Source organism: Micropterus dolomieu, linkage group LG07 (assembly GCF_021292245.1).
Source record: "Micropterus dolomieu isolate WLL.071019.BEF.003 ecotype Adirondacks linkage group LG07, ASM2129224v1, whole genome shotgun sequence".
In the NCBI taxonomy this organism is placed as follows: Eukaryota; Metazoa; Chordata; class Actinopteri; order Centrarchiformes; family Centrarchidae; genus Micropterus; species Micropterus dolomieu.
The window spans coordinates 31578278-31589771 of NC_060156.1; the positions used below are offsets into that span (position 1 = coordinate 31578278).

General features: G+C 41.1%; 1 protein-coding gene across 1 annotated transcript in view; it reads left to right on the forward strand.

Moving 5' to 3' along the window:
• The window catches only part of LOC123973348 (ribosomal RNA processing protein 1 homolog B-like), a 28704-nt gene that overhangs the window by 14079 nt on the left and 3131 nt on the right, over nucleotides 1–11494 (forward strand). Inside the window, exons 10-14 of the mRNA XM_046053286.1 lie at nucleotides 1352–1449; nucleotides 2001–2020; nucleotides 2144–2284; nucleotides 5396–6864; nucleotides 6969–7139. Of these exons, the coding sequence (XP_045909242.1) occupies nucleotides 1352–1449; nucleotides 2001–2020; nucleotides 2144–2284; nucleotides 5396–6864; nucleotides 6969–7139 (1899 nt within the window). The remainder of the gene's footprint in view (nucleotides 1–1351; nucleotides 1450–2000; nucleotides 2021–2143; nucleotides 2285–5395; nucleotides 6865–6968; nucleotides 7140–11494) is intronic.

Genomic DNA, 11494 nt, shown 5'->3' on the forward strand with positions numbered 1-11494 from the left:
TGAATTTTGTCTCTAATAGCTAGAATTTTATCATTAAAGAAGCTCATGAAGTCGTAACTACTGAGAGCTATGGGAATACTTGGCTCAATAGAGCTGTGACTCTCTGTCAGCCTGGCTACAGTGCTGAAAAGAAACTTTGGGTTGTTCCTATTTTCCTCTATTAATGACGAGTAGTACGCTGCTCTGGCATTACGGAGGGCCTTCCTATAAGTTTTAAGACTATCTTGCCAAATTAAACGAGAATTTTCCAGTTTGGTGGAACGCCAGTTCCTCTCAAGTTTCCGCGATATTTGCTTTAATTTGCGAGTTTCAGTGTTATACCATGGAGCTAACCGTCTTTGTTTTATTATTTTATTTTTTAGAGGGGCTACAGAGTCGAGTCATTCGCAGCGAGCCTGCAGCACTATCAACAAGATGATCGATTTGGGAGGGACTGAAATTAGCATAGGAGTCCTCTGTTACTTTGTGACTAGATAATGTATTTAGAGCTGATGGAATCGCATCCTTAAATTTAGCTACAGCACTATCAGACAGACATCTTGTATAGAAATTTTTGCCTAATGGCGTGCACCGAAAATGAATCATCCAAAAACTGCAAAAATAGCACTTTTGGGGTTTTACTGAACAATTGCGTATCAAATTGGGTCGGACTTGATGAATTTAGCGCAAGTATACACACGTGACAGCGGTTTTCAAAAAAGTGTCTGTACAGTATGGACTATTTTGACTATTTAATTTATGCAATGGTGAATAAAATGAGAATGTACTTGTTTGGTATTCGGCAATTTTTTTCATTATATTTGGTTTCAGCTTTGGCCAAGAATTTTTATTTCGGTGCATCCCTAGCTGAGAGTCTAGCTCCGCACCTGCTTCTAATTATTTATATGGTCTCCCCTAGGCTTTAATGTATTTTTAATTTCATGTTTTTTACCCGTTCATGTATTTTCTATGTCTGTATTTTATACATTTTTACATGTACATAACTGCTGGTTTTATTGTAAAGTGTCTTTGAGTGTCCTGAAAAGCACTATAGAAATAAAATTTATTATTATTATAGAGAAAATCAATGTGAATACGTATGGTATGATTTTAAAAATGGCTGGCAGTAATGCAAATGTGCAAAAGCTTTAAGGAATTTGCTGCAGGAAGTGTAGCAGCTGACTAAGGGATGATTACTGTGCCATTCGTTGTCATAGATAAGAAAGAACAAAGTTTCTTTGGTTTCTAAAAAATAATTGGAACAAATGTATTTCATTTTCACTTATCAGTTTGGCTAAAATAGTTTAATGTTAATGAATTAGTTTTCTTTCTAATGAGGTGTGTGTGTGTGTGTGTGTGTGTGTGTGTATAGTTTGACTATGCGGCCCTGGCAGCCAAGCTGTTCGAGTTAGCCAGTCGGAGCAGCACACCCAGTCACAACAGACAGAGACTCTACAAAATCATCAAAGTGTGAGTAGATGAAGTGAACAGGCTTTATATAGCAAGCTGCTTTAATGAGGGAATACCCCTACCATTGAAAAGCCTGTGTGTCATGTTTGTTATTTACCGTTGTTTGCAAAGTTTACCTTTTTGGGATTTAAGATTAAAGGTCTGTTTAATTTAAGGATAGTTGTGCTATTTTAGGCCCGGCTCCATGCAGTTCAAGTAATCTTATATCAGATCAAGCTATATTTGATCTGATATAAGAGTACTGTTTTGTTTTTTTTTCTCCAGATGAAAGCATGCATTAATAGGGAAGTTATTGTTTATCTAGTACATTCAATCTCCAGAATAAGAGGATATTAATTACATTAACTGTGCTGTTAATCAGAATCAGCCTTATTGACAATATATTGAGGATAAGCTCATTGTCACCCAAAGAAAGCTATTGATTTTTTAATTTTTTTTATTTCGTTAAATCCTGCATTCATGTGGTATTTATTCTGCCCCATGAATGATCTCTGTGAATTGAAACTAATCATTTTTCATACTTCTCTCTCACCCTGTTTTGTGTATGGCAGACTACGTGACCTCAGTGAAGGTAGGAGCTGATGAACGATGATCATAATGTCTTTCTTCACACTTGGTTTCATATTTATGAAAACTGGATAATTGTTCTTTGACCTTGTCCTTTTTCACTCTGCCTGCTTGGATTTCCTCTCAGGCATCTTTCCTCAGGATGAGTATCCAGAGGAGGTGTCCACTGATGAGGATGATGAAATGTTTGGCAGCAGGAAGAGGATAAAGAGAAGCGATGGTCACCTGGAGAAGGATGTTGAGACGCCAGCAGCCAAGAAAAGTAAAGGTATGTGATGTTGGCACATTAACCTCCTATCCATGCAGGCAGGAGGTTTTATTTCAGCTCCTGAAACAGTGAGTCGTTGCCACGTTTTTGTTTTTTTTTGTTTTTTTTTTGTTTTTTTTTTTCATTTATGGTTGTGAACTGAGTGTTCATACCCCCAAAATCAGTCAGTCTAGGGGAAACACAGCTTAGTCCCTATATTGCGAGGTGGCAGGCTATGTAGCAGTTCACAGCTAGATTCTCATGTGATCTATTACCATGAAATCATTTTACATATACTGTTACACCAGATCACCCATCCCTTCTTGTTAAGAACAGTTTATTGAAGTTGAACTGAAATTTGAATTCTCCTCACTTTTTGTGCAAGGAATTATAGACCACGATGAAAGGGAATCTAATGCATATATATTTTGTAAATACATCATCTCCTACAAATGTCAAGATTCAAGATTTCTTTGTTATTCCACAGTACACTATAGTACGAAATAACATGCAGAGTTCACAGCTTAAAAATATAGCACAGAAACAAACACCGTAGAAATACGAGATATTGGCTATATAAAATAAAAATGCTTATATGGGTGTGCGCAGCATGTAGAGTGATAAATATACAATGTTTAAGAAAGTGGGAGAATAAATATACACATTTAAAATAGTGCAGTTGAAGAATAAGGTGCAAACAGATAATTATGTACATGTAGTGTTTCACATTGATTAGTCTGTTTTATTGGGGTTTAGTGTTCAATAGTCTGGCAGCAGAGGGGAAGAAGCTGTTTTTGAACCATGCAGTCCAGGTTCTCAGACTGTGGTACCTCCTGCCAGAGGGGAGGGGGGGAAACGGTCTGTGGCCAGGGTGAGCAGGGTCTTTGATGATGCCCTTTGCTTTTGACGGGCAGAGCAGTCCCAATAGTCCGCTCAGCTATCCTCACCACAGTTACAGTTCCCAAACCACAGAGAAATGTTGCTGGTCAGAACACTTTCAATGCAGCCCCTGTAGAAAGTGGTCGGGATGGATGGACTGAGTTGGGCCCTCTTCAAAAATGTTAATAGGCTACAATTTGTTGATTTTGATGTTCCTTTTTTATCAAGCTTACACAGTGCTTGTTCTGTAGTTGTGTGTCCCTAGTGGGCACTAGGCACTATATTATTTACACAGTTTTTCAGTTGGACTGCCCCTAAACTTCCATTATGTTAGTCGAATCAATGCACTTCCTTTCTAGAGACAGAGAGAGGCGGGGCAAGCCCAGGTGTGGGGAGAAGAGAATTCCGAGGCAGTGCAAAGCATACTTAAAAACAATAAGAACAAGTTTGTGGTCATTAAAACCTGCTTTCACAGGGTGGTATAATGTGAAAATTGTCAGCCATCATCGATGGACAATGGCATCATCTATCGGTCCAACCCTAATGTTAACTGCGGTGTTGTCGGAGAGCGCCTCGGGAGCGCGCACAGAGCTGCATCTGACCCGGTGTCTTCACATTAAAAGCAGAATAGTGGCTGATGCAAGCAGAGAAAACAGGCGTGTGCTGCATTTGTAAGTGAGATTTGAGCCCATTGACAATAAGGCAGTGAAAATTTGATTTACTAATAAGTGATTTTTATTGAAAAACTACAAATAGCCCCTTTATATGAAACTGTCCTCACTAAAAAAAACCAGTGTGTTTGTATAAGAGAGAGCGTGTGTGCTGATGAGAAGATCAACTCCCAACTCTTTAATTCAGTTTAGTTTTATAGATCCAATTTATCATTGCACCTTTCATATAGAGCAGGTCTAGACCGTACTTTCTGTAATATTATTTAGTCATATTAGTAATGTTGGGTTTAGTCCACCATTAGGCGACAGCCCTAATTAGGGCAGATCACTTTTTTTAACAAGGCATTAAAATGTGAATCTTAGAGGTAAAAGTGTTTAAAATGAGATTTAAGGTGAGAACAGAAATTTTAATGAATGTGAGAACAGCATTCTCTTGTCAGACTCTGAACTTCTCTGCAGAATAATGTACGTGCAAACACACAAATGTGTTTATTAACAATAATCAAACTAGGCTCAGGGACTAGGCCAACATATAGGACCTTGAATATTTCAATACTAAAAACTGTTCTGACTGGATACTTTTTACTTGACAAGGATCTGTTGGATTTACTACAAAGTACTCCACTGATTTTAACCAGTCAGAATGTCTGTAATTGGAGACTATAAAAACGTTACCAGCTTAGACCAGTCAGCATAGAGGTCTGGGTGGACCTGCCACTTAAAATCAGTCTGTTACAGCATAGAGTATGATGTGGCTATGTAATTAGATTATATGGCTATTGCTGATAATTTTTGCCTTAGTCCTGCATATATATTTATATAACAAGTATTCTCTCAAGTTTAAGAAACTATTAATTGTATGTCATTACATGTAGGGCTCTTGATTCATAGAAAACTCAATTAAGTGTTTTTTTCATCAGTTAAGGAGAAATTTATACATTTTTACGGTTGTTGGAAATAAAGTGACGAGTTTCAGAGACACTTACAACACCAACACCAAATGTGAAGAATACTTCCTGTCCAGGGATATTTATCCTTCCTAGACCTACAGAGGTTCACTTAAGTGTCCAAATAAGGTTATTGTTCACCCCTCTATACACATGTGAAGAGTCTGTTGGTGTCATTCAAGCCGCATGCAACCTTTTCTCCATAGATTCAGCCTGTCTGTAATGGAAAAAATAATACAGATTGAGATAATCTCAACCTTGGGTTACCTAACAAAAGGATAACAGTGCATCATTATCAAAGCAGCTGTGTCAGTCAGTCGACCAAAAGCAGGCACAGAAGAGAGACAAGGTCAGCCTACAGTCTTGTAGGGACCTTTGGCTTCCTTTAGCTCTGCAATTGACCCTATCATGACTTGGGGAAACCTGTGTCATAGTACCCCTAAATTCCCTAAACAGTGACCAACTAGAGTTGTCGTCATAATTAGAAATTACAACATATTACTAGCTGGTAAATGTCCCATATCTTGTCTGTTTAAATGTCATCCATGTCTACATTTTGTCTTGTGAAAGCTTTCTTTTAATGATGAAACATTTTTTGTGTGATGAGAAATTGATCTGTGTCTCTGCTAATTCAGGCAAGAAAAATGAGGCATCCACACCCAACAAGCAAAACAAGGACCTGGGAAAAGATGACAATGAACCAGCTGACCTAACTGCAAAGAAAAAGAGGAAGAAGAAGAAAAAAAAAGCAGGGCATGGCGGAAGTGCAGGTGGTGAGGAAAATGAGGAGCAGATTGTGGCTCAAAGTTCAATTGAAGAGACTGAAGGATGTCTGGAGTATTCACAAGGTTTAGGAAAGGATGTGCAGATGCAAAGCTCATCCCCATTTGTAAAAGTCACAGAGGAAGCAACTCCAGAGAGTCAGTCAGAAACTCTGCTCCTCAAGAAACAGCTTTCAGTTTCCGTCACAGAGGAAACCAGCCTACCTACTCCCTGCACAACTGACAACAAGGACCCATCTGAAAAATTATCAAAGAAGAATTTAACAGGGGGGACTTGTGAGTTCACAGAGGCAGCCGGGGAGCAGAAGACTCCTGTTAGAATAGAGCCGAAGATGTCCTCTGAATCCAGTGCGCCAGTCTCAGGACAGAAGAAAAAAAAGAAGGGCCTGAAGGCTAAGTTACAAACAGATGGGCAGGCAGTCATGACTGAATCGCAGCTTAATGCAGAAACAGAGATTACACCAGTAAGTAGTGAGCAGTCAGCAGAAAGAAACATGACAGCACTTGAGACTAATTCTACAACCCCTGCCAAGAAGAAAAAGAAGGGCCTGAAGGCTAAGAAAAATCTTGAGGAGGTTGGTGGTGAATCACAGGTTAATGGTGTAAGCACAGAATCAGATTTCCCCTCAGTATCTTGTGAGGATTCAGCAGATGTCCCAACCATCAGACTTGAGCTGACTGATTCTACAATTCCAGTCAACAAGAGAAAGAAAAAGAACCTCAAGGCTGACGTAGCACAAAAGATTGTGGCTGCGGCACAGCTGGAGGTAGAGGAAAGATACACTGACGCTGAAATCACATCAGCTGGTGAGGAAGCATCACAGGATATCACCGCAGTGCCACTTAAAAAGAGGACAAAGAAAAGGGGTAAGCAGGAGGATACAACACTCATAGAGTTAGCTGCTGCAGATGAAACTACTGTAACCCCACTGAAGATGACAAGAAAAAAGACTCAAAAAGATTCTAAGATTACAGTTGAAGATGAAGGAGCAGCTGTGGAAACCCCTCAGGTGGGAGATGCTGAGAAACTGCTGTTTGAAAGCACCGTCACAACACCAGCAAAGAAGAAAAAGACTCAGAAGCCGACACCAGCCCAGGTGGATGACATCAAAGATCAGCCGCTTGGAAGTGTAGATGCAGAGCTCCCACTAGATGGAATGGAGGTGTTCTCTTCCTCAAAGAAACTGGCCAAGAAGAAGAAGAGGAAGGTCCCTGTGATGTTTGAGTTTGAGGCCGATGAGCTGGAGGCAGCTGCACAAGAGACTGCATCTATCAATGGCCATGCAGAAGAGACTGTGGCCAAGAAGGCAAAACTTTGCACCGTGAGTATTTAATAAGGTTAAATAATTCAGATGAGATTAGACAATATCAGGCTTTCTGAAAGCACTGAGAAATAATTAACTTCTAAACTGATTTTCCATTTCAGGATGTTTTAGAGCCGTCCACACCTCTGAGCACTAAAAAGTCAAAAAAGAAGGCGAAGACTTCCTCAGGGTCACCTTCTGACTTTATTACCTTTCAGAGCAGTGCCGCTGTCCCCACACCCCTCTTTTGCAAAACCAAGGGAAGCTCCAGCACCCCGCTGTCCAGCAAGAAGGTAAAAGTGATGGATGTTAAAGAGTTGGTTCACACACATTACAACAAAGCTCTGTGATGTGTATCCCAAGATAAGTCTTAGAGGTTGCTAATGACTAATAGTATAATAATTATTAGGCTACATCAAATTATATTCTCTTTTGTTACCTCTGCAGACCACCAAATATTCATACTCTACATTTTAAAGGCAAAGAGCCAAAAATTTGGGAGCCATTGCACTAGATGTCAAAAAAATTAATCTTGAAAAAATCTTGGTGGAAGGTTCTGTTTCATTCACCAGGACTGCCTGACTGGAAATCCATGTCTCTGGCAGTCAGACACAATTCATAGAACTGTAATTTACATATGTTACTCCCATTTGGATTGGTTGTAGTTTACAGAGTTGAATGAAGCCGTAAGGGAAGATCTACATCCTTCAAAGCACTCGGGCACATCCGTGTGCTGGTGCTCTCCATTGCATCTGCTGCCTAACTTTACCTAGTAGTTAAAACATGGATGGCGCTCCGCCACCATATTGGGTCGCAGTTACATGTGAGTGAAACGAGCCGTTGCACTGCCGTTGGTGACTGTGATATTGATTATAACTAACACTCATGAGATGGATGACTTTCACCAAAATTTCTTATTTGTGTGAAGTGTAAGCATGATGTGAGCAGATCAGGGCCCTGTACTACCATGCAGTTTCAATATACCAGGATATCTGTTCATTGTCTGGCTTCACTAAACCGTATTATCGCAATCACACTAAAGTGCAGTTTATACTCCTGCATTTAATCGACGGCATAGCCTCTGCGTAGCCCCCTACCCTACGCCGTAGCCGACGCGGACTGTTAAGAACTGTGATTGGTCGGCTGGGTAGCCTCGCAATGCCTCCGAGCCGAAAGGAAGTGCCCGTGCTTTGTAGTAACTTTTACTATCAGCCAAAACGGCGGCTGTAACACGGTGGATCAATATATTTGAGTGTCACAACCCGAGCGAAATGACTCGTTTCACTATCAGAATGTGATCCATTCCAAAACATTTCAAAAAAGGCTACACCAGCCGCACATATACAATTTTACCCCCATTCATGTTAGTGGAGCGCTAAACCGTAAGTTATCCTGCTCGGCCGGCAAAAGTCAATACAGTGGATGCTGTAGCGCTACTGCCGACTAGCGTTTGGGGGTAAAATTTGGGGGTAATTGCAGAATGACGGACACACCTATGCACAAGTATAAATGCATAGCTACGCACGTAGACCGTACACAGAGTATAAATCAAGCTTGATGTGTAAATGTCTCACATTTATACATTAATGCCTACATTTATTTTTTTCAATACTTCATGATTAACCTGTACTGTGAAAAGTGGATAGGTTGCCATGGCAACTTACGCTGCATCTCTAAACTGCTCTGAGCAAGTTATGTTTGTGGTTAACTCGAGGTTACCCTGTATATGTGGGCTACACACCACATCTGGACCCAGTGTTAATGAGATCAATTAATACATATCACTTGATCAAATATGTTTAGATTTCGTCCCGACTTGTTTCATTGCTGTTACAGCTGAAATGATGTTCTTAATGCAATAGCATTACATTTATACAGGTAGCCCTGCAGCCTCTGTGATTTGGGGCCAGTTTCTGACATGTAAGACCACCTGTATAGGCTAATTTAGTGAATTATCCTATATGTTTTCATGTCCAAAGCCGGGTAGGGGTTAATAATCTGAGAAAAACTTTTGATACAAGAAACATATTTGTGCACTAATTATTAATACAATTGATATTTTCACTAATAAGGACACGACTATAATATTAAATTAAAGGCAAGAAGTCAGTGTTACAGTTGCCCCCGGTCTCCCCTACTCCCCTGGCTGGTTTTATTACAATGGACCAAATATACAGTGGGGAGAACAAGTATTTGATACATTGCTGATTTTGCAAGTTTTCCTACTTACAAAGCATGTAGAGGTCTGTAGTTTTTATCATAGGTACACTTCAACTGTGAGAGACAAAAATCCAGAAAATCACAATGTATGATTTTTAAATAATTAATTTGCATTTTATTGCATGACATAAGTATTTGAAAAATCAAAAGCAGAAATTAATATTTGGTACAGAAACCTTTGTTTGCAATTACAGAGGTCAAACGTTTCCTGTAGTTCTTGACCAGGTTTGCACCCACTGCAGCAGGGATTTTGTGCCACTCCTCCATACAGATCTTCTCCAGATCCTTCCGGTTTCGGGGCTGTCGCTGGGCAATACGGACTTTCAGCTCCCTCCAAAGATTTTCTATTGGGTTCAGGTCTGGAGACTGGCTAGGCCACTCCAGGACCTTGAGATGCTTCTTACGGAGTCACTCCTTAGTTGCCCTGGCTGTGTGTTTCGGGTCGTTGTCATGCTGGAAGACCCAGCCTCGACCCATCCTCTATGCTCTTACTGTGGGAAGAAGGTTGTTCGCCAAGATCTCGCGATACATGGCGCCATCCATCCTCCCCTCATTATGGTGCAGTCGTCCATCTCCAAAGAATGTTTCCACCTCCATGCGCCACGGTTGGAATGGTGTTCTTGGGGTTGTACTCATCCATCTTCTTCCTCCAAACACGGCAAGTGGAGTTTAGAACATAAAGCTCTATTTTTGTCTCATCAGACCACATGACCTTCTCCCATTCCTCCTCTGGATCATCCAGATGGTCACTGGCAAACTTCAGACGGGCCTGGACATGCGCTGGCTTGAGCAGGGGGACCTTGCGTGCGCTGCAGGATTTGAATCCATGACGGCGTAGTGTGTTACTAATGGTTTTCTTTGAGACTGTGGTCCCAGCTCTCTTCAGGTCATTGACCAGGTCCTGCCGTGTAGTTCTGGGCTGATCCCTCACCTTCCTCATGATCACTGATGCCCCACGAGGTGAGATCTTGCATGGAGCCCCAGACCGAGGGAGATTGACCGCCATCTTGAACTTCTTCCATTTTCTAATAATTGCCCCAACAGTTGTTGCCTTCTCACCAATCTGCTTGCCTATTGTCCTGTAGGCCATCCCAGCCTTGTGCAGGTCTACAATTTTATCCCTGATGTCCTTACACAGCTCTCTGGTCTCGGCCATTGTGGAGAGGTTGGAGTCTGTTTGAGTGTGTGGACAGGTGTCTTTTATACAGGTAACGAGTTTAAACAGGTGCAGTTAATACAGGTAATGAGTGGAGAACAGGAGGGCTTCTTAAAGGAGAACTAACAGGTCTGTGAGAGCCGGAATTCTTACGGGTTGTTAGGTGATCAGATAATTGTCATAAAATAAAATGCAAATTAATTACTTAAAAATCATACATTGTGATTTTCTGGATTTTTGTTAGATTCCGTCTCTCACAGTTGAAGTGTACCTATGATAAAAATTACAGACCCCTACGTGCTTTGTAAGTAGGAACCTGCAAAATCAGCAGTGTATCAAATACTTGTTCTCCCCACTGTATATATAATAGTCCACAGTGCACTTCCAACAAGCCCTCCCTGGCTTTGTTGGCAGCCACGGTGTTAGATTTTGCCGTGATTGTTTATTTACATTCACATCCTGACACTATCATCAGGTATTCTTCTGGGGAAAATGCAGAGCTTGCATTCAAAAAACTCTGCCTGCGTGGCTGAACCTGCCCCTTTTTAAGTGAACGCGCACCAGCTCCTATGAAGTTCAATTTTATTTATATAGCGCCAAATCACAACAAGTTATCTCACAGCGCTTTTCATAAAAGAGCAGGTCTAGACCATACTCTGTGATATTTACAGAAGCCCAACAGTTCCCACCAAGAGGGGGGGGGGGGAGAGGAGAGAGAGAGACTACACAATATACACACAGAGGTACAGACAGTGAAGGTGATGTTGCTATAGACTAAATGAAAAATGGTACAGATATTTATAATAGTGTTAATGGTAACCATCATAATGTTAATGAATATAATAACAATAAGAATAGCAACAATAGTCATTGCAGTAGAGGGTGTCGAGCAGGAACACAGGGGCAGCAGGTGACTCGCAACCACAGATCCAGACTCCACAGCTCCAGAGCCAGAAAACCTGCAGGAAGTGATAGGAGAGAGGAGAGAGACGAGAAAGCACAAGACTACCAGAAAGGGGAGACGTTGTGTTAGTAACATGCAATAATGGGATAAGGTTGCATACAGAGGGAGAGAAAGTAGAGGAGAGAGGAGCTCAGTGCATCATGGGAAATCCCCCGGCAGTCTAGGCCTATAGCAGCATAACTAAGGGATGGTTCAGGACTCACCTGAGCCAGCTCTAACTATAAGCTTTATCAAAGAGGAAAGTCTTAAGCCTACTTTTAAATGTGGAGATGGTGTCTGCCTCCTGAACCCAAACTGGAACCTGGTTC